A 22,451-nucleotide genomic window follows, 5' to 3' on the forward strand; every position below is an offset into this window, starting at 1 on the left:
GACAACTAAAAAATAAAGAGTGGGAGATGGGAGGGAGAAAGGAAAGGAAACCAAGGAGAGCAGAATCAAGAGGACTTTGAGAACTCTTAGTTGTGGAGGAGTAGAGGAAAGTCTATCCAGCCTGTTCCCTCTTCTCCTTGGGTACTCAAAGCCTCTCAGCAATCCTACCCTGGTGGAGGGACTAGGTAGAATGATAGATCTCTGGTTTCTGATTATAATTGTGACTCCTTGCTTGGTGACCATGCCCAAATCACTTTTCTATAAAACTGTGAGACTTGCAGTTCTTCCCTAAATTGCAGGCATGTCAAGTCTTGGGATTTTATACTTTAAACCTTGGGGCAGGCTGGGACATGGTGGCACATACCTGTAATCCCAGCTACTTAGGAGGCTGAGGCAGGAGGATCTCAAATTAGAGGCCAGATTGGGCAATTTAGCAAGACTCTGTCTCAAAAAGAAGTGTACATGTAATTCAGTGGTAGAGTGCTTCAGGTTCAGTCCTCAGGACAGTCAAATAAATAAATAAACCTTGGGGCAACAATGCAAAAAAAAGTCAGTAGAATATATAGGAAAACTACATTATATATCTCCAGTAATTAAAATACACAGAAATTAAATGGAGTCTGGATATAAACTAAAAGTACAAATGGAATTGAGATAAAAGGCTATATAGAAAAGTTTGTAGAAACAGAATTTAAGAGCTGTTCAGAAAATATACATTGTCCAATGAATAGTGGTAAAGCTGGGTGTGGTGGCAAATGCCAGTAATCCTAGAGACTCAGAAGGCTGAGGCAGGAGGATTGCAAGTTCAAGATTAGCCTCAGTGATTTAGTAAGCTCCTGTCTCAAAATAAAATGACAGGGGCTGGGGTTGTAGATCAGTGGTAGAGCACTTGCCTAGCATGTGTGAGGCACTGGTTTGATTCTCAGCACCGCATATAAATAAATGAATAAAATAAAGGTCCATCAACATCTGAAAAAATATTTTTAAAAAATGACAAACAGGGCTGGAGCTGGAACTCAGTGGAAGAGCAACCTGGGTTTAATTCTTAGTACCACAAAATAAACAAATAGTGTTAGGACAATGGTAAACCATCTGGAAAATTTGTTTTTGTTTTTGTGGTGCTGGGGATTGAACCCAGGGCCTTGTGCATGCAAGGCAAGCACTCTACTAACCGATCTATATATTCAGCCCCAAATTTGAATTTGAATTTTTTTTTTTTTTTTTTTGAGACAGGGTTTGCTGATCTTGAACTCCTGGGTTTGAGGGATTCTCCTACCTCAGCCTTTCAAGTAGCTGGGACTATATGTGCACATCACCATGTCCAACTTTTTCTTATTCCAAAATAAATTTCAGATGAATCAAAATGAAATACTAGGCAGGCCAGTATTGAAAACAATATTTAAAATAGGAGACTGAGGCAGGAGGATCGCCAATACAATGTCCAACCTAGGCAACTTAGTGATACACTGTCTCAAAATAAAATAAAGGGGGCTGGGGTTGTGGCTCAGTGGTAGGCACTTGCCTAGCATGTGTGCGACCCTGGGTCAAATTCTCAATACCAAAAAGAAAAAATTCTATATTATCACCTAACTCAAACTCATTGGCCAGGGAGGTCAAAATACTTGAGGAAAAGGGACTGAGCCCATGAATAATTAGCATTAATTTAATTACTGATAGGTGACGCTTATCTAAATTTTTAGACTTCGACTCACATATCTATATCAGAATTCCTCTGCTTTTTTTTTTTTTTTTGTCTTTTGGTTTTCTTGATACTAGGGATTGAACCCAGAGGTGCTCTGTCACTGATCCATACCCCTAGCCCTTTTTTGAGGAAGGATCTGGCTTAGTTGCCTAAGATGATCTCAAATTTGAGATTACAGGCATACACCACCTCCTTGGCCTCCTGTGCATTTAAAAGGGTACATACTATTGACCTGCATTTACCCAAAAGATGAATAATCATGATAGAGATTATAGGTGCTTTTTTGAGTGGTAGGAAAGAGGTATTACACAGGTTCTCTTCTCTGGTTTTGTGGATTTCACACTAAATTTAATACTCCTTAGTTGTGTAATCTTGGACAAGTTGTATATTCCACATCTCTGTCCTATCTCTTGGAGGATGATAATTACATTTCCACTTCTAAGAAAGCTGTATTAAATAAGACAATAGATGTGAAACTTTAGGTACCATACCTTACATATAATAGGTATCCCATTAATGGCAGGCAATGGCTTTAGCGGAAAGGTCTTGATAATTCCCAAAGCTCTCTCAGATAATCACCACCTGCAATTGAAACTAATCGCTGCAGGAAAAACTCTGAAAGCTATTTGCCTGAAAGTTAACTCGGGTCTCATGATCTACGTGAGAACCAGAATCAGGAGAACCAGCAACAGGTTTTTCAGGATATTGCTTTCAGACCCACCCCATTCCATTGCCCTCAGCCAGCAGTGCTATCCATATGCCCGTCACCAGAGGCATGATTTCCAGGCCTCCTGCCATACACTGCCATGAGTGCCCTCTGGCACTCATGGAAATACTTGGAAGCAAACCTTCTGCCCTTATTCTTTTTTTAAAATCTTTTTGTAGTTGTAGATGGACAGCATGCCTTTATCTCATTTGTGGGATGCCAAGGACCAAATCCAGGGCCTCAACACGGGCTAGGCAAGCACTCTGCAGCTGAGCTACAGTCCCAGTCTCCCCTACCCTTATTTCTAATTCTCAGGAGGTTCACTCTTCCTCCTGAAGAAACTTCCAGGGAAGTTTCCCCTGTCTTGGAGCAGGGTGAAAAGGTGAAAGTTTCTACACCCAAGGACAGAAGAAAAAGTCTGATAGAGAGAGGCAGGAGACAGCAAGGACAGCCTCTTTATTTCAAGATAAAGAACTTATCAAAATACTTGCATTTTCAAAAGATCAATGGTGGTTTTCACCAGTTGGTGGGATTACAGGTAATTGGCATTTTTTTATGATTTTCTGCATTTTCTTAATTGTCTACAATGTATCATCCTATGGTGAAATTCATTGGAGTCTTCTCTAATTACAAAAGCATTTTGTGCTCAATGCAGAAAACTTGAAAAACATGAAGGAAAAAAGTTTCCTTAATTACATACAAAGATAACAGCTGTTAACATTCTGGCATGTGTCTTTCCAGATTTTTCTCAATGCAGAGATGCCTCATTTTTGTGACATGGAAAAAAAGTAAACATTTAAAAGACAAAGCCTTACTTCTTTAGTCTTCAATTTTATTTCTGCTTTTAAACAGCAACTAACAGTTTGGAAATGTCCCTAAAGGGAAGGGCTCGCCCCATGCATTCCAGGGGGCTCCCCCAGTCAGGACTGGGGTCCAAGCTCCAGGAACTCCCCCCTCATCCACACCAGCCGTAGGGCCTATTTTCTCTCTGAGGACTTGGGACAGAAGAGGATGTCATGTTGAGGAGGGAGGTCGGGGGAGGGTGGGACTAAGGGGTTGCTGTGGGGAAGAGCTGGGCTCAGATACAGCTGCCTTTGTTAGTAGTCTTGGACTATCTGGGGATTTGGTAGCATGCTCAGACTGTGGGAGAGCTTGGAGAAGGGCTCCTGAACTCTTCCCACCTCACTGTCCCTGGATTCCTGTACCAGCCCTCAGTGCCTCTAGCCAGATCAGCACACTGCCTTCAGAAGATGGGCCCCTGGTAGCATGCAGTGGAAGGGTAGGCTGACTTCAGGGAAGCACCCTCCCTACCACCTTTCCCAGCACAGGCAGAGTGGAGAATCAGTAAGGATTCAGACCTGAGAGTGTCCCACCATCTCTTGCCACAGGGCTTGGGACCCAACTGTACCAACCCCTTACCAACTCTTACCTAAAAGGGAATAATAGTACAAGGGCATCTCTCTGTGACTTGGAAGGGCAAACTGGCATTTAAACCCCAAGCACGGTGGGCATTGCTGAGCCCCTGGGCTGGAGGCAGCTCAATGCATGCACTAAAGCAGCAGGGGCAGCTCAGCTGGGAGGGTAGGCACCCACAGGGCTGGATCTATCCTGCCCCCCTCCACACTGCCATCCACACCCATGGTAACCATGGAAACACCCCACACACACACCCGCCAGCTGCCTGGGTTCAGGCAACCAGGTCTGGCCCACCTCCTCCAAGCCAACGCCTGAACTAATGCCAGGCTGGCCATGGAGTGGTTGCAGGAAGAACTGGGATTGGGCAATTTGGTCAAACAGGTGCCAGCACAGCTTGGGAGGGCTACCACAGGAGCCTCCATACCTTGCTGCCTGGGGCTGGGGTCAGATGGGGTTTCATCAGCCAGCACAGTGGCTAGCAGAGCCAGCCAGATGGCCTCAGATGCCCTCTGCCTGTGGGCTAACAGCTACTGTGGGGCAGTTGCCCTTGCTGCAGTAGCAGCAGCCTCTGGGCATCATTGAGGGGGCTTTCTGGCTGCTGGTCTGCCTGTACAGGCAACTCAGCCAGTCCTCCAGGGCTGAGAATGTACCGATAGTCACTGGGGGTGCCACCCACTGCCCCCATGCCACTGATATCCCCAGCCCTGCTGCTGGGCTGATCCCCACAGGGCAGCTCCAGGTTGCCTTCCTCAGTAGGCTGCTCAGCTCTCTCAATGTTGATATACAAGGGGTCCTGGCTGGCAGACAGGACAGACAGGTGGCCTAGGATGTTTTCCAGTTCCATTCGCAGACATGTGAAACTTGGGCGCTGCTTTGGGTCGGCACTCCAGCACTGGTACATGAGATCATACCTGGGGTGGAGAGAAAGGTAAGGGGAGATAGTGGCCCTTCCTTCGAAAAAAGCAGAGGTTATATATATATTTTTAACACAGTAGTATACAAGGCTTACTATGTATCAGGCCCTCTTCTAAATATTTTACACCTACTAAGTTATTCACTTCTCACAACATCTATGAAATAAAGCAATCCCTAGTCTACAGATGTGGAGACTGAAGCACAGAGAGGTTAAGAACCTTAACAAGGTCACACAGAGAGAAAGTAACAGATTCCTGAAGCAGATGGGTGGCTCCAAAGTTCCTCCTAAACTGCCTTGGGAGGCAGTACTAAGAATGTTTTTGTCTTGCAGAGAGAGGGTTGCTCTTTATTTTATTTTTTTGTGGTGCTGGGGGTGGAACCTAGGGCCTCCTGCATGCTAAAGCAAGTGCTCTACCACTGAGCTACATCCTCAGCCCTTTTATTTTATTTTCAGACAGGGTCTCAGAAAGTTGTCCAGGCTGGACTTGAGAGTAGCTGGCCTTAAAGGCATGTGCCACCATGCCCAGCATCAGGGTTATTTTTATGGGGTGCATTTGAGCATCCAAGTCCTCATGAGGTAGTAGTACTCCCTCAGGTATTCTGAAATCCTCATTGTCTATAGATACCATTGAGAATCTGAGAAAAGCTTCCAAATCCTTTCCCCAAGCAGGAGTACTTTTTGCATACTATTTCAGAAGCCTTACAGATTCCTTGAAGCCTAAGCAATGACTCAAGCAAGGGGGAAAACAACAACAACAACAAAAAAAAAAAAACCTTCACAAAAACTAATGGGAAGAGGCTGATGTCTGACTCTCTTGCCTATTTCAGGAGGAAAGCTCTAAGCACTTACTGCACCAGCCCTCCTGAGAGGGGATCCCAATGATGAGAAGAATCATGCCAGACCCCAAGCAGGCCGTGGGAATGGTCCAAGGCCAAGGGTACATGGCCAAACCAGGACACATTCTCAAGGCTGTGCTAGGAGCCAACTGGCACTTGGCCACCAGGCTGCCTGGTGGGAGGCCAGTATCTGTCCACCCACCATTGACAATACCAGTTCCAGCCTGGGAGGAAGCAAGCTGCAGCTTCAGGGAGACCTGAGCTTCCAGTCCCTACCATGCCCTGAGCTCTACTATGTTCCTGCCCTCAGATTTGCCCCTCAGGTACAGGCATGGCACATAGAGCCTAGGCATTAGGTACTTCAAATCCACTGCCCACTCTTTAGGCTTAGCCTTCTTCTGCCTATCCCTCTGTGGGTCCAATCCCACAGCAACAAAAGGGGCACATTTTTCCCTGGATCACTGTGGACTCCTTCCTATGGTGCTAGCAAAAGGTCCTCCTTTGGGGTCCCAGGGACACCCTGGCTTGGATGGGATTGGGAAGTAAGACTAGAACAAACCAATCACAGTTATTTCATGGTTGAGAGCACATATTCTAAAACCACAGGGATCTAGGTTCAAACACCAACTCATTCATTTAATAGCTGTGTGACATTGGCTGTTACTTAACCTCTTTAATCCTACTTCCTCATCTACAAAATGGGGATAATAATAGTCTCTTCCTCATAGGGCTTCAGAAAGATTACCTGAAAGAACACCTAAAGTGACCAGCTAAGGTTGAATAACACTACAGTAGGCAGTACCACCACTCCACCCTGCTCTCAAGGAACTAGGGCTTGAAGCAAGGAAAGGAGACAGCTTCCTTCTTCGCAAGATCTCAGGTCCCTTCCACTTCCTCAAGAGGAAACCAAGACCAGGAAAGGAACCCAATTTCCCACTCTCTCCTTGCCAGGAGAGAATGAGGGAGCAGTCCAGTTTTTCCCATGATCTGTGCAGCTTTATTTGCCAGGAGGGGACCTCAGCCCAGGAGGTTCGCTTAGACTAGCTGGGGTCCCAAGAAGGAGGAAGGGGGGCAGGCATCGGGAGACGGTGACAGGGAAAACTGCTCCACTGCTGAACTCTGTGCCTCTTTCCTTGAGATTCCTGGTTTTCCCTAGAAACTGGAGAAAACAGAGTAATGAAAAAAGGCTGGAGGGGGCTAGGGATATAGCTCAATTGGTAGAGTGCTTGCCTTGTATGCACAAGGCCCTGGGTTCAATCCCTAGCACCACCAAAAAAAAAAAAAAAAAAAAAAAGGCTAGAGTGAGGAATATGGAATGGAGAGGGGGAAAAGAGATCAGAGAGGTGGTGGATGAATAGCAAGTATGGGGTAGAGGTCAGCATTCCCTCTAACTAACTACAAGGGCATTTCTGCTAAACACAACAACAAAAAAGTCCAGTTGAAGTTCTGAGCTCCCCATTGGGCCAGCAGCTGTGTGGCAGCCATTAACCAAACTCTCAGATGTTGCTTTCCTTTTCCTTTTTTCTTCTTCATTCCCTTCCCAGGGTACTCACACGTCCTCCAGACAATCAGGAGGCTGTTTTAGGCGGTTCCCGCCGATGAGGTAGTTGTAAATCTCAGCGTTTTCGATGCCAGCATATGGTGTCTGCCCACGAGTCATGATCTCCCACATGGTCACTCCAAAGGCCCACTGGGACAGAATTAAGTTTAGGAAGGAGGTGTCACTGGGCTTCCTGAATCAGGCAGAACCATAGCTGAGGCAAGCACATCTTGGGGGTCAGGGGTCTCATAACTAGTCAGCTAAAGCCCAGACAGCAGACCTGGCCAGGCCCTTGAGGGTTGTATAGTGTACCCAAATGGCAGTCCACACCACTTGCATTACCACCAAGCCTCATTGTGCCACCCTGCTCACCACATCACTGTGTACAGTATACAGGTTGTCAGCCAAGCTCTCCAGGGCCAGCCACTTGACAGGCAATTTGGAGGCACAGCCCTGACGATAGTAGTCCCCACTATAGATTTTTCGAGAGAGTCCAAAGTCAGCCACACACACTGTCATGTCCTCTGCCAGCCTGTGAGGAATGTTGAAGGCAGGGTCAGCCTTTTCTAGTATTTACAGTCTTACTAAAGCCAGGATATCTTTGCTTCCAGGCTATCCCCATGCATAGCAGGTACTGTCCCAGGCAGGAGCAGTCAGCTGGCTCCTCCTGGCACTAGCTGCTATCTCCCACCCCTGAGCCCTTCAGAATTCCTACATGCAATTTCGAGCAGCCAGGTCTCGGTGGATGAAGTTCCGGGAGCTCAGGTACTCCATGCCACAGGCAATGTCCACCATGAACCGGATCAGGGTCTGGAGGGGCAGGTTCTGGTAGGCAGACAGGGCAAGCTCAGGCTGGACCTGCCTACCCAGGTGGGGCAGAACGAATGGGATTCCCTGGCCAGAAAGCCTAAAGATTGTCCTCAGAATCACTGAAAGGAAGGAAAGGGGATGGAGGATCTTCCCAAGGCAAGGAAATTTTGGCAAGTGTGAGAAAGCCTGAAAGTCAAGACTACTGCCCTGGGGCTCCACAAGTCTCTTCTCCCAGAAAGGCCCTTGTCCAGTCTAAAATTCTCAGCAGGGCTTTGTAAGGGAAAAAGAAGCTACCTTAAATGGATTCAAACTCTGACCCTCCCTCACCCTAACAGCTCTAGCAGTGCTACCTACCAAGCCCCTGCTCTTCCAGGGTCTTTGTCCTATTCCTGGCTTTGTTCTCCTACCAGTTTCCTCCTGGCCACTCCCACCCCAGGCACTCACAAAAGGGTTCTCTCCAATCCGGGAAGCAAGCAGGAAGGCGTGCAGGTCCCCATGCTTCATGAAAGGAAGGATGACCATGGGGATAGGGAGCCGGCCTTTAGCCCTGCTCCGGAGGCTCACCCCTAGAACAAGGGAGAGTCAGGAGTTGGGCACATTAAAGGTCAAGCAGCCTCAGGTGTCTACATTAGTCCCCACCTGCTAGGTCCCACCTCTAAACCTGTCTCTGCTACCTCTTTCCCCAGGGTTCCACTCTGGCCTGGGGACTGCCCAGGAATGGCCCTGGATACGCTTCCCAGATCCCTGGAAAATCTTCCTTGCCCTCTCCTTCTCCACCCCAGGAATAGTCTTCATATGCAGACTGTTGGTACAGGATCTGCAAACTATGTTCCTTACTGGACTGAGGTCAGATTTTAGCCAGGACCCTCTTCGCTATTTTGTCACTGGCTTACCAGGTAAAGCCAAACTTCTCTCCTATAGGGTGCCCTCTCCTGTCGGTGGAGCATATTTTTAGCCCTATTCTATATCTGCTCCCCCACAAAATCGGCTTACCAACAAGCTTGGCCACATGTGGATGATCAAACTCCTTCATGCAAGCTGCTTCCCTGAGGAATTCTTCAATGTCACTTGAGGCAATGATATCGGCTGGAAGAAATGAATGGCGGATGGAGATGAAACAAAGGTGCCCCCAGCTCCAACTCAAGCCTCCTAGGTCTTATCCTTCAGATGTCCTGAGCTTCACAGGGGGCCCAGGAAACAACCTGATCAAGAGCAGAAGAATTCCTGTGAAGTGGAGCTATTCAACAATTTTTCCACTTGTGAATGTCTTCCCTTTGGTTTGAACAGCCCAGTAGTTCAACCAACCACAGCTGTAACCACCCAAGAGTGAACAGTCACTCCTGACAGCAGAGAGCAATGCTGGGGCATGAGGTTTTTTTTTTTTTTTGGCGGTACTAGGGATCGAACTCAGGGCCTTGTGCTTACGAGGCAAGCACTCTACCAGCTGAGCTATCTCCCCAGTCCAGGCATGAGTCTTTGTGTGGGTTTATGCTTGTGAATTAGTCATAGCATCTGTTTAGTGCTGACTAGCTCATCTTGGAAAATCTTAGGCCAAAGCAGGGCCTGTTGGAGGACCAGGCACCTCTATTACCCTCCCTCATGAGGCCCTCTCTAACAACTATGATTCTCCACTCACCTTTTAGCATCTTTACAGCCACTTTCACAAAGGAACCATCTTCCTGCTTCAGCTGGGCCTCCCGCACTGAACCAAACTCTCCTAGGAACCAAGTCAAATGAGGGGGAGTCTCCTTGGCGCCTGCTCCCCAGGTGATCCTCCATAGGGACATAAAATCATCAGACTCTGGAGCAACTGGAGAAGGCTCCCTTGCCTCTCCCCAAAGCAGAGCATGCCAGGAGTGGCTCCTCAGCCTTCCCTATTCCCAGCAACCATTCCCCCAACAGTCCTAACTCAGAAGTCAGTGAGAATGTTTGGTTTATAGGAGCTAACCCAAACCACTTTGCTCCTCAGAGTAACAGGAGTAACCAAAACCCATCAGAGAAGGCAAACTCCTGCCAACCCTGCACAGACCACACACCTTTGCCCAACATCCGACCCAAAGTGAACTGCTGCTCTGGGATGAGCACATCTTCCAGTTTGTCCTTCAGTTCATCACTGATGCCCAGGCTGTCCACTGTGGGGAGGAGGTAAGAAAGGGGTAGAGTTCTGATTCCCAGTCCAAACTCAGCTTGCTCCTTCACCCCAGCCCCTGTCCCCAGCAGGAGGAACTAAGCTCTCCCACAGTGCAGGTGGAGAGCTCCAGGAAGTTAAGTCTGTATGTCTTTTTCACTGTTCTGTAGTTGGGACAATACATTCAGACCTCCTGGGCAAACTAGTGAGTTGGTAAAAGAATGTGGATAGGGGCACAAGACAGCCCGTTTTTCCCTCCTATGATCCTCCACCACTCACGTGTGGCCTCAATGCGCTCAGGCCTTTCTCGATTGAAGGACCGGGCTGCCCGAAAATGAACAGCTGGCTCCCCTCGGGCCATGACACTGTCAAAGGCTTGCCTAAAGGGAAACCCAGGACTTGGGATCAGGTCCAATGCTTTTTGTCACCACTTGCCTCTCCCTCTACATTCCCACTCCCTTACCCGAACCGTGTCTCCTTCCGCCTCTTTCGAAGCAGGATGAGGGCCAGAGCAGCAGCTGTTACCAGGGCTGTCAGCACACCCAGAACCACAGGCACCCAGGATGTGCGGCTGTGAGGAGGCCCCTGCTGGCCTGTGGGAGGGAGTTGTAGTGGCATCAACTAGGCTAACACCAATGAGTCCCTTTAGAACTTTCCCAGGACAGTCACCTGGCCCAGTCAAGAGGCTTCCTTAAGTCAGTAGGGCTCAGGTAAAAGAGGCTCCAAAGGAAGATCCAAGAATTCCTACCTGGACTTTGACAGGCCCTGTCTTTTGTCACCTATAGTGTGACCAATGATTTCTATGCCAGTTCTGGGGCAAGAGGAGGAAAATGAGATATAAATACCAATCCTTGTCTAAACTAACTGACTCTGAGTTTTGGGACCTACTGGGAGAACAGGAGCAACCAGCCTCCTCCCACCAGTCTAGGTTGTCCTTGAAATCCCTGATCTCCTGCTCCTCCCTGCTCACCTTCATGGTCATGAGAAGAGACCACCAATGGCTGACTCCAGGGCCCACAGCCTACTGCATTGGAGACGCACACACGCACAATCAGGTCCTTCTGGGGATCCCAGCCTGTCAGATTGGCCCTGGTCCCCTCCACGGTCAGCTCATCCTGTAGTCAGGAAAAGACCCGCCCACACTGAGCCTAAGAAGGCCTCCAGCTGGGGCAATAGGACAGAAAAAGGACTAACTAGGAACAGGGGAGCCTAGGGGCACTGTGAGTACAGGGGCTAGAACACAGCCTTCTGGGAGTCATCACATTCCTGCTCCAGGCCGCAGAGCTCAGGCCTCTCTAGAACACAAACAAGACTCAGCACAGGTGGGGGATGGGAGGTAATTGGGCTAGGGATAAAGCCTTATCTGCACCCTCCCCCAGTTGATGCAGGAATGTGCTTCCTGCTTCACATACAAAGTGGCCAGAGGATGCAATCCCAAAAGGAGACATAATCCAGTAAAGAGAGGAGTTTGCCAAGGGTGTAGGGAGAAGGAGAAAGGCATTCCCTGGGGTGGTGGAAGGCCCAGGCCTGCTTCAGACAGCCATTCTGAAGCTCCTGAAGGCTTCAGGGTCTGGAGAGAGCAGCCAAAAGTAGAAAGGTCTGCCTCTTACCTGGGTTCCATTGTCCTGAATCCAAAACAGTTTATAGGGTCCCAGGGGACCTTCCAAAGGGCCCTCAGGGATCACTTCTTCCCACTCCAGGATGAGGCCTGAGTCTGTACGGATGGCATGGAGATTCTGGGGAGCACTGGATGGGGCTGTACCCAAAGAGAGAATATTGCTAAATCCCTACCCTTCCCACCATCACTATCCCGTGCAGACTTTTGGAACCAGTCACCAAGAACTGAACAGCTGAGAGCAGTAGTTTGGGGAAGGGCTTGCCTCCTGGCTGACTGCTCTCACCCACTGTTGGAAGAAGCGTGAGTCACTGGCAGGACAGGCAGCACCTCAGGCCAGCAGTACTCCTCTTCATCACCAGGGTTACTGCCTCACCACCCCACAACCTGACCCACCACCACTGGCCTCTCAGCCAGCTCAGCCTCCTTGCAACTGCCAGAGAACTTCAAACCAGTTCTGCTCTCCTGTCTTTGCACTTGCTTTGCCCTCTCCCTGCAGTGACTTCTCCCCAGATATTTACATGGTTTCTTCCTTATCCTTTGGACCTCACTTAGATCTCTTTAGGGGGTTTTTCTTGGCCATGAGCACTCTTCATCACTCCATTATCTGACTGACCTTTTCCAGTTTGCTTCTCTGTTCCACCCACAAAAAACTAGATGCAAAGCTGTATATAGTGATGCACAGCAGGAGCTCTCAGGAAATGAGGCCTGAATGTACATTTCAGGTAGCCCCTCCAAATCAACTCTATTCAGAACTTGAGCCAACCTCCTTTTATAAGTCCCTTACCTAGACCCTTTGTCTGAAAGGGCACCCAGTCAGCATAGGGAGAGGGCCCCAAGGCATTGGTACAGCGCACCCTGAGGCTGTAGTTGGTGGCAGGCTCCAGATCCCGGAGCAGGCAGGTAAAGGGTGGTACTGGGACCACTACAGCCAGGACCTCCCAGTCTCCTGGGGCCTGTGTCACCTACAGAAAAACAGAAAACTAGTAAGTGGGGGAAGAAAGTTCCTAAGGCCAATGAGATGAGATGGAAGATGGGCGAGGTATGGTAGGGGAACTGGAATCTTTAAATCTAACAGCAAGTACGAAAAATCTGTCCCCTCCCACCTGCCTCTACCCTGTATTGCAGAAGGCTCTGCAGCTCCATAGTGTTGCAGATACTCTTCCTTTTGCTTGGAGTGACCTGCTCTTCCTAGCAAAGCCCTACTCATTGTTTAAGATTCAGTGCAAATATCACTTTCTTGGTGAAAACCTTTCTTGGTTATTCAAAAAAAAACAAAAACAAAAACTCTCTTGTCCTTCTTTTACTTGGTCCTTAAGTGTTCCAAAGCACTTGCCACTCATTGTTACATGCCATCCCAAATCTCTGAGATTCTTAAGGGGAGAGAAACTGGGAGCCTGAGGGTACCTTGAATCAGTCCCTCACCTTAACATTTTGGGGGCCCAGGGCTAGATCCATATACTGTATAACTAGATATTTAAATATTATAAATCAAGCTGGACATGGTGGTACACGTCTGTAATCCCAGTGGCTTGGGAGGCTAAGGTAGAAGAATCACAATTTCAAGGCCAGCCTCGGCAACTTAGCAAGGCCCTAAGCAAATTAGTGAGATCCCGTCTTGGAGGGGAAAAAAAAAGGGGTGGGGCTAGAGATGTGGTTTAGTCGTTAAACATCCTGAGTTCAATCCCCTAGTACCAAAGGAAAAAATATTATAAATCAGATAACAAAGTTTTTTTTTTTTTTGCAGTGCTAGGATTGAACCCAGGGCTTTGCATATTATGCAAATGTTCTACCACCAAACCACACCCCCAGCCCTATCTAACGAACTATTAAATAATTTCTTCTTTTACTTTTTTTGGTACTGGGATTGAACCCAGGGGCACTTTTCTACCAAGCCACATCCCCAGCCCTTTTTATTTTTTATTTTGAGACAGTATCACTTTTGGCATCAGATTTGCTATTTTGCTGCGGCCATTATTCTGCCTCCCCCACATCACCTTACAACCCAGATTGTTAGCCCGAAAACCTCCTCACCAACCATTGGTCCGTTGTTATTAGCCCGCGAAATTCCACTGCTTAATAGCTTCCCCCGCCATTTTCTCTCTCTTTCCTGCTGGTTCTCTCTCTTTCTCCCTCACCCTCACCCTGCAGGGAGACACTCTGCCTCTCCGCTTAATAAAATCTCTTGCGTGAGTTCCTGCATCCAGAGTGGTTTCTGGGTGCTTTCACTCAAAAGTTGCTTACGGCTTAAGTTGCTGAGGCTGACCTCAAACTTGTAATACTGCCTCAGCCTCCTGAGTCACTGGGATTACAGGCATGCCCCACTGCACCCAGCAATAATTTCTGTCTTCATACCTTGAGAAATAAGACTTCAAAAACACCTGGAAGGTCAAGTTTACATTTATAATTCTCCAGATCCTTGGCATCCCAAATCAGGGTGAGGGGGCACTGGAAGAGTTGGCCCCCAGGCAAGGTTCTGTACCATAAAGAGACTCGCATGCGCAGGTGTGGATAATATTGTCTGCACACCCAGACTCTACTCCCATCCCCTCACAAATAGCTGCCCCTAGGGTTTAGAGGTGTACATATCACAGAATGCTCTACCTTGGGAGGATGAACCAGGAAGAGGCCTACACAGGCCCTGGAGTCAGACCCAGGGCAGTCAGGGCAGTAGATACTGAATATGTACAGTATGGTGTGTCAGAAAGGACAATCTGGGGAGACGAATCTTTGTCTCCTTGGCCCTGCATTCTCTTTCCCCAGGGCAAGGGCCAAAGGAGAGTCAAAGTGGGGTCCTGTAAAGGTGGAACCCAGAACAGGGACGTGTCTAGCCCAGGGAACTGCTTAGAACAGTTTCAAAAGGTTCTCAGTAAATCCTTTTAGAATAAACAAATGAAAATAAGTAAGCTGGCACTGCCTCTTGGGTGTGGTAAAATCTTACCCACCTTTTCTACCCTCCAGGGCTTAAGACCCCTTCTAGTCCTCATGTTCTTCTCCTTGTCAGCGGGGTAGAGGCATGAAAGTGCAGACTATCAGATAAATCAAAGGTTCTCACCCCAGAAGAAAAACTGTTCCAATTCAGTGTTAGAACACTTGCCTAGCAAGGACAAGGCCCTGGGTTCAATTCCCAGCTACACACACACACAATTCTTCCAGGTACCCCAAATCTGCTCTGGAAATCTGCTTTCCAGTCTGAAGAACGCACAGGCTTGAGCCAATCCACAGTCTTTTAGTTGCCAGGGCTAAGACAGAGAGGCTTGGGTTATTTATATGAATAGTACTGCAGACCAAGACCTATGAGCAGGCCTAGTAAATGTGATATCATTGTCACAAAGTGCCATGCAGCCAGAATGGGCATGGTCAGTGAGTTCAGGAAAGTCTGTTGGGCCCACCTCAGCTTACCTGGACTGTGCAGGATTGGAGCACAGCTCGGCCATCAGCACCTGGCATCCAGGCCACGCTAGCATTGCTGCTGGAGAGTTTCGTCACTGTGATATTAAAGGGGGCTGCAGGCAATGCTGTGGATGGGGACTTAGAGTCAGTGTCCAGTAAGAATGAGAGAAGGGAGGAGGAAGCATGAGAATCAAGCCTTGAGTTCCCCCTAGGGCCTGGGACACCCCCAACCTAAAGACTGCTACTGAGCATTCCTGGGACACAGTGGTACACAAACCAAGCAACCAGTAGGGGATAGCTGCTCATATTGGGAAAATGCTTAGGCTGTAGATAGAGGTTACCTCTCTCTCTGAAATAAGGGGTCCTGACCTTATGTGGAGGTAGTACCTGGGGCCTTGGGAACTATAAAGAAATAGGCAGCTGCTTCTGCAGCCACAGACAAGCTCCTCCACACTCTAGCTTCCTACCTCCCTCTGCTCCTCCCTTCTTCTGCACACCAGCCCTTTGGGTCTCTATAATCTGCTATGCTGCTCTCCCACCCCCATTCCCTCCACAGGAGCGGCAGAAACAAGGTTGGGCATGAGCCTTGACCATCTCTTGCTGGCTCCTTCTCTCCCTCCCTCGCAAGGCTCTGCTTCGTGATGGGAAATCTGCTGTGACGCTTGGATTCTATTCTTATCTCAGCCACAGCAGGGTCTCAGGTGCTCCCACTAGGAATGGAGTTTTGCCGATTACCCTCATTCAGGGATCTCCAACAGGACTGAGGAAAGCTGGAATGCCCCTGGTCTCACCTACGTGCCTCTGCCTCCAGTACTCCTACCTTGGAGGTGAACAATAGCTGGGCGTGAAGAGGCCAGGCCTTTTCTGTTGTGAGCTTCACAGGAAAACTCTGTTCTCTGGGTCACACCTGGGACCGGAAAACGTCAGTTAGTCCCCCGCCCCTCTCCCAGCAGCAATTCCCACTCAGTGTGGGACTGAGGAAGAGGGACTCAGAATCTGGCCTGAACATCCTAGAAGTCCCTCCAGACAAAGGAAGGGGCTAGAGTGGGGTGTGGTGGAATGCAACAAGGATTCCATTGAGCTTGGATGGGGCTGTTTTCTTATCTCTCAAATGCGAAAACTGTGAGAATCAGGTAGTTTATGGTGAAGTACATAGCACACAGATAAGCACTTAAGAAATGTTATAGTGCCCCTCCCACCTCAATCCCATCTCCCACAGACAGCACAGAGCTACATCCCTTGTCCCTTTTCTGGCCATTCCTTTATGTGTCTAGCAGAGCCCTTTTGTTTGCTCTGTGCCCTGTCATTGTTGTATTTGCAGATTCTTTGCCTTGCAATAGTTCTTAGTTCCTTATGCATGTGGAACTCAATTCTTTGGGGCTGGAAAGGTAGCTTCTATTTCCTTTGTATTTCCTCAGTCCCCTGTGGTGCCCAGCGCAGTGTGGTATGTGTAGTAGGAGTTTAGGGAGTGCTAATTATCAGGTTGGCTGCCTGAGGGTCCTAACCACGCACATCTGGAGGGAAGGAACCAAACCCCCTCTCTGAACAGGTCTGTCCTCCTTCCAACAGGTCCTGTAGTCCACCTCCTCTCCAGAATCAAACCGCTAGGGACTAGACAGATCAGAGTCCCTTTCCTTCCACCTTCTAACCCATGAAACTAAGCTCAGACTCTTTTTAATTGGTTCAAGCCTTAATTGGAAACAATAAACTTATAGTTTCACAGATCAGTGAGCCTCACAAGCATGTGACAAATGTGCCTTCAGACTAAGGAACCCAGGCTGGTGTGCAGGTGTGGCTGCTTTGGGTCTGTGCAGAGGTATGGAAAGATGTAGATATTTATCTATATCTAATGTCTAGAAAGAGCCATTAGGGAGGAGGCCCCTGTATCTTTATGGTGGCCTCTGTCTCCCCCTTAACTCTCTCCCCATTTCCCTCTGCAGCCTGAGAGTCTTGTCTTCTCAGTGTCTGCCAGATACTCCTCCCTAGCTCTGCGTGGGCTGATTTCTGGCTCCTTCCCTTGGGAGGGTGGGGGGGATGGGTGCCCCTGGTCTCACAAAATTCATCTCCCAGAGCCAGCTGTGCATGTCCTAAACTGCTGTGAGCCAGGCAAGGAGGCCCCAGCACCTTCCTTGAGTACACACAGCAGGACTGCCACTAATCAGCCCACCTAGCCAGCCTGGCACACCTGTCTAATGAGCTTAGCAATGGTGCAGCTCACGCACCCAGGCACTGGGGTTTGCTCTGGATACTCACAACAGCAAACTCTGTGATTGAGACAGAACTTGCCAGGCTCACTAAATGCAAGAACTCATCTCATTCCCTTCTTGAAGCCCCTCCTGAGGCTGCTCACCTGTCACATTTAAAACGGAGGGAGAGGGAGCAGGACCCCCAATCTTCGTGCCTCCTCTCCACCAGATAATGGTAACAGGTTCAGGGGGACCCACGGCCTCACAAGACAGTTGGAAAGGGGCATTGGGTGGCACTGCCAGATCTTTTGGCTCTACAGTGAAAAATGGCACACCTAGGGAGAGAAGGGGAGTGCGGAGTGAGCCTTTCTACCTTGTAGCTTTCAACTGGCCAAATCACAAGTTCACATCCATCCGAAATCCTCTATGCAGAAGTCCCCACAGGCCCCTTATGAGTGCGTCAATTGCAGAACCAGCATCAAGCTTGCGGGGCAGAGGTGCTTCTTTATATCAGCTTCCATAGGAATCTCTTTCCTGCAGCCCCCTTGGGTGAGGCAGATTCTGCTGCCGGCCCCCACACTCCCTCAAGACCTGCTCTGACAGCTCTTCTCAGAGGAAGAGAGAAGGCTGGGGGAGGGGCACATAGGGAGGGAGGGAGTGGGTGGGAGCTTTATAGCAGAGTTCTGCTGGCAGGCCCCAGCTCCTGTTCAGGGCCCTTTGTTACTTTCTTAGTCACTTTGTTTTCCAGGGCTGAAAGGCTCTGAGCTCTTGCAGCTGTGGAACCTCCCTCCCCTCCCCCAGCCCTCTCTCGGCTGGTAGGGCCACTCTGCAGTGCAGGGTCCAGCCTCAGATGGGTGCTTGAGAATTGTTGCTCAGATACATCAGATTGCACTCCATAGGTTGTGGATCCCAGTTGCCCCTTTGATTCTTAGATATCCAGACTCCAGAAGGTAGGGTCTTTTGATGTCTGGGGTGCACTCAGAGCCGGTGCCACTGGGCCCCATGGGGCTGTGGGGCAGCCCAGCTTCCACTGCATTTTCTCTGCAGAGGTTCAGTAGACAACACCTGCTACAGGACAACACATCCCTGTGGCTCTGCCTCCTCACCTTCTACTGTGAGCCACACCGGCTGTGAGATCTCAATTTCTTCCCCATCCTCTACCTGGCACCAGTACCGGCCTGCATCAGAGCGCTCAACTGACTTCAGGCTGTGGAAACAGGACAACAGGCTTGCTTCTCTGAGGTCAAGAGGGGCAGTTCTGCTGGGTGGACTTCACGGATTTAGCCTGCCCCACTTCTGGAAGAAGATTCCACAAGTTGTCGAATTTAAAAACCAGAGACCAATATTATGATGCTTGAAAAAATAAATAAAAGCCACGGGCCTCTGGGCCTCAGCACAGTCCCCAACTCCCAAGCATTAAGAAAAGAGCACAGGTTGCACCCAGGATGGCATCCCACACCTTCCCCCACAATCCTGCACCTGAGGAAGCCAATCCAGTGCTGCTCGCTGACAGAGATGTACATCTGGTCCAAACTTTGGACCACAGCCCCGTCCTTCACCCACTGTATCTCAGGCTCCTCCATCCCCTCCACGCTGCAATTGAGTTTCACTGGCTGCCCCTGAGACACTGTCAGCTTCACTGGGGCTCCTCCGAGCTTCAGGCCTGAGGGGTGGGAAGGAGAACGTCAGCCTATTTGAGGTTGCCCTGTCTCTGGAAATATCTCCCATTCTCTTCCAGAATGTAGCTTCTGCATTAGAGGGCTCATTCTCAGCCAATTCCAAGGAAAAGACAGCAGGACAGGGTGGGAGAGCAGGAAACCTGGACCAGTGTTGGGGGAAGGGGTAAGAAAGCTCTCCAGGGACCTTTTCTGTCACTGCCAAGTTTCCCCGAACTCTAAGTAAAGACCTCTTCCTCACAGCTCCCTCGTGTCCAAACACCAAAAAGAAAGCAAGCTGGGCTGAAACAGTGGGGAGCTGTCAACTCCTGGGGCAGGTAATACCCTGGGAATGACTGCTTCGCCCAACCAGTGCAACAGGCTGTCAGATGCCAGTTCTCCACCCAAGGTGTCAGCCCAATCCTGAACTGCTGCCAGCAGCCCCCTGTACCCAACCCTGCCAAATGAAGGGAGGCTGAGGAAGGGAAGGAGGGGGTGCTTCCCTGAAGTGGAGAACATATGGCCGAAAAACCACGTCAGATCAAACACATGGCAGCCTTCCTGGCAGGCGCCTGCTCTATTAATACCTGCATGTGAGCAGGGGTGGAGATAGGAAGGTGGGAGGTAGAAGGGGGGGATGGGGCCCTAAGCAGGAGGCCCCTAAGCCACTGTCACATCAACAGGACCCACCTACTGGAAACTTAACTTCTGTGCATGCCCACAAACACACACACACACACACACACACACACACACACACACACACCTCTCCCAGCCTCTGGCATATTTTAAGTAGATAGGCAGGTGAAGTATCTGTAGAGCTGAAGTCCCATCCTGCTTCTTCCTCCCCTTTGCTGTGTGACTCCAGGCAAATTCCTGGGCTCTTTGAGCATCAGTTTATAAATACTTGTCACCTTCTTCTCCTTCCTTTCCCATCCCTTCCCTCCTCTGAGAGACTGATAAGGCAGGAAATGTTTCTCAAGAGAAGGTGCCAGCCCAGTGGCTGCTGCCCTGGCCTGTGTCTCTACTATACTTCCTTCATCTAGCATCAGTCACAGGACAAGGAAGGATAGCCTCACACCCCACATACTCCCAGCAGTCCCAGAGGTGTGCACTGAGAACTTGGGGAACAGGTGTTGCATGGAGCCCTCCCACCACCAGTAAATGCCTGAGTGGCTAAGTGGGAACACAAGGCTAACCCCCACAAAGACCAGAAACCTTGCCCCAGCCAAGCTCTCCAACATTGCGTTTCAGGAAGCACTGAGAGCACAGGAACTAGAGTATAACCAGATGTATTTTGTGACTCGGCACCCTCACAGCCCTTGTATCTAAATGATAGGTGGGTTCCCCTTGGGTGCTCAGCCCCCAGACCCTGTGGTTTCAGAGTGGGACCTTCCTGTGTGCGATGGGCAGAACGAAGTCCCCAAAACTGGGGAAGGGAAGCAAACAACTAGGAACATGTAGGCGGGAAAAGCCAATTCCAAACATCCCCGCTGACCACACACCCCGCACCCCACTCCCTTCACCCCGCCAGAAGAGATCTGGGCACTAGAAAGTTGGGGGCGGGGACCCCGACCGGAGATCTGGCAGCCAACCCACGGCTGCACTCCAAACCTTGGCCCCCGGTCCCCCAACCCAAGCCTACTGCTCTGGAGGCCCGGGTCTCACTCGGCTACTGTCCCTGGGCTCCGACCCCCAGCCGCGCCCCTCCGCAGTCCCCCGCTTTCTGCCACATCCCGAGTCAGACCCTACCTGCGGCCGCCGACTCCGGGAGCAGCAGAGAGGCCAGACCCACCAGCAGCAGCAGCGGCGGCGGCGGCGGCGGCAGCGGCTGGAGCTCCGGCCGCCCCATGCTCCGCCTCAGCGCCATCGGCGGCGACGCCGCACCATGCCGGGCCGGGCCCGCGAGCGTGGAGAGGAGGGAAAGGAAAGAGGAGGAGAGGAGAAGGAGGAGGAGGAGGAGGAGGAGGAGGAGGAGGAGGGCCGCGGGAGGAGCTGGGGCCCGCCCGGGGGGGCGGCGCTGGGCCGGTGTCTCTGAGACCCGCGTCGGCCGCGAGTCGCCGCAGCCGTCAGCAGCGCGGGGTCCCGGGGGCCGCTCCCGGGCCACCGCGCTCCTTCCACAGCCGCCGCCGTCGCCGCCGCCGCCGCTGCCGCTGATTCATGTTCTTCTCCCAGCCACCGCCTCCTCCCGGCCCGCCGGCAGCCCGGGCTCGTACCGCCCCCCCGCGGAGCCCCGGGGGCTCGCGCGGGGCGCTAACTCCGGCACTGTCACTGGACCTCTGGCCCGCCCACTCCCCAGACCTCCCAGCCCCGGACTGCGCCCCCTGCCCCAGTTACCCCAATGCCCAACCCGAGGTTCTGACTCGGTTCCTGAATAGGCACCCGGGCCACGCCCCTCCTTTCCCTTAATACTTTCGTAGCCTCTTCAACTTAACACTACCGATCCTTCCCTCAAAATCTCGTCGGAAGCCCCTACCACACCCAATTTTGGCCGGAACTCTGATCCAGAAACCAGCATTGCCCTCTCAGGGCATAAGCACATACTAGACACTCTCAACCAACAGCCGCACCACCTCCCCGGATCTGCTAGCATCCCTGTACCTCTCATTGAGACCTTCACCCAAATTCCTAATATTCTGTGTTCTATTCCCACCCTTTATCTCCAAGTATAACCCTACACGAAAATGACCAGTTTCTCCAATCCAGTTTCCCAGGGTGTTTTCCAATTTGCCATGGGGGTCCTGAGTTCTTCAAGATCTGTTTGATGAATTCCAGATTTCTGATATATATCCCCACTGCTACCCTACACAGGCCAAAGCTCAATAGCCCAAGTATTTTGGGGATTATCATTCTTCCAACTTGCTACCTCTTTCACATCCAGGACATGGTGCTAAATTGGCTCTGTCCTCACATTATCCAGTGAAACATTAGTTATTGTTAGTAGTGGCCACCATGCACAGAGTAGACACTCCATATATATATGCATGTTAAACGAGTGAATAATTGCCTCAGAGCCTGCCCCATAACCAGTAATCACAGGCGGTGGGGGCGGGGTGTCCTGTCAAGCAGATGCAGAACAGGTTCCATACCAGGCCTGACAAGTATTCTCCTCCCCTTGTCCATGCCTCTACCTGTCCCCTGGAACTCACCCCAAAGGTCCTTCTTAGAGTTTCTGGTTAGGGAGAAAGGACTAGTCACTCAGCGCCCTACTGCAGCTTCACTGGATCTTTTCCCTGGATCCGCTCCTTCTGAGCAGCAGGGGCCTGCTTCTTCTTCCACTTGGCCCCATCAGTGCTTGTTTATTAATTATCCTAATGATAACAACAATAGTAGAATTGGCAGCAGCCTGGAACCCAGCTGGCGCGCCCCCAGGCGGCAGCACATGGAGAGACTAAGGAAGCACCGTGAAGAGTTGGAAGTTAGGGGCTTAGTCTCCCTTCAGCTGAACTCTGTCAATTTTCTTGGGCACTGTGGGTCCTTTCCTAAAGAATAAGAATCGTTCCATTCCAGAATCCATTGCTTTCGAGTTTGGTTGGGCAGACCATACT

At 50.3% G+C, this 22,451-nt stretch overlaps 1 protein-coding gene across 4 annotated transcripts; it reads right to left on the bottom strand.

The window, feature by feature from the left end:
* Nucleotides 1-2,940: 2,940 nt before the first annotated feature.
* Nucleotides 2,941-22,162, bottom strand: Tyro3 (TYRO3 protein tyrosine kinase). Of its 4 annotated transcripts, none has more exons than XM_047541827.1 (19): nucleotides 20,656-21,071; nucleotides 18,728-18,911; nucleotides 18,355-18,455; nucleotides 17,413-17,583; nucleotides 15,883-15,969; nucleotides 15,072-15,187; nucleotides 12,457-12,634; nucleotides 11,665-11,810; nucleotides 11,025-11,169; nucleotides 10,518-10,647; nucleotides 10,334-10,434; nucleotides 9,963-10,058; nucleotides 9,563-9,643; nucleotides 8,920-9,012; nucleotides 8,281-8,492; nucleotides 7,832-7,941; nucleotides 7,489-7,648; nucleotides 7,130-7,266; nucleotides 2,941-4,735 (listed from the first exon to the last, which is right to left on the bottom strand). In XM_047541827.1, the coding sequence occupies exons 1-19, from the start codon at nucleotides 20,771-20,773 to the stop codon at nucleotides 4,345-4,347; spliced, it is 2,757 nt and encodes a 918-aa protein (XP_047397783.1). In that variant the 5' UTR covers nucleotides 20,774-21,071; the 3' UTR covers nucleotides 2,941-4,344. The 4 variants fall into 4 exon arrangements, with proteins under 4 accessions (XP_047397783.1, XP_047397785.1, XP_047397784.1 ...); XM_047541829.1 differs by lacking the exon at nucleotides 20,656-21,071 and adding an exon at nucleotides 22,053-22,162 and having other exon boundaries at nucleotides 2,942-4,735; XM_047541828.1 differs by having other exon boundaries at nucleotides 2,943-4,735; nucleotides 8,371-8,492; nucleotides 20,656-21,069.
* Between the last annotated feature and the right edge of the window lie 289 nt (nucleotides 22,163-22,451).

This window comes from Sciurus carolinensis, chromosome 2 (assembly GCF_902686445.1).
Source record: "Sciurus carolinensis chromosome 2, mSciCar1.2, whole genome shotgun sequence".
NCBI lineage: Eukaryota > Metazoa > Chordata > Mammalia > Rodentia > Sciuridae > Sciurus > Sciurus carolinensis.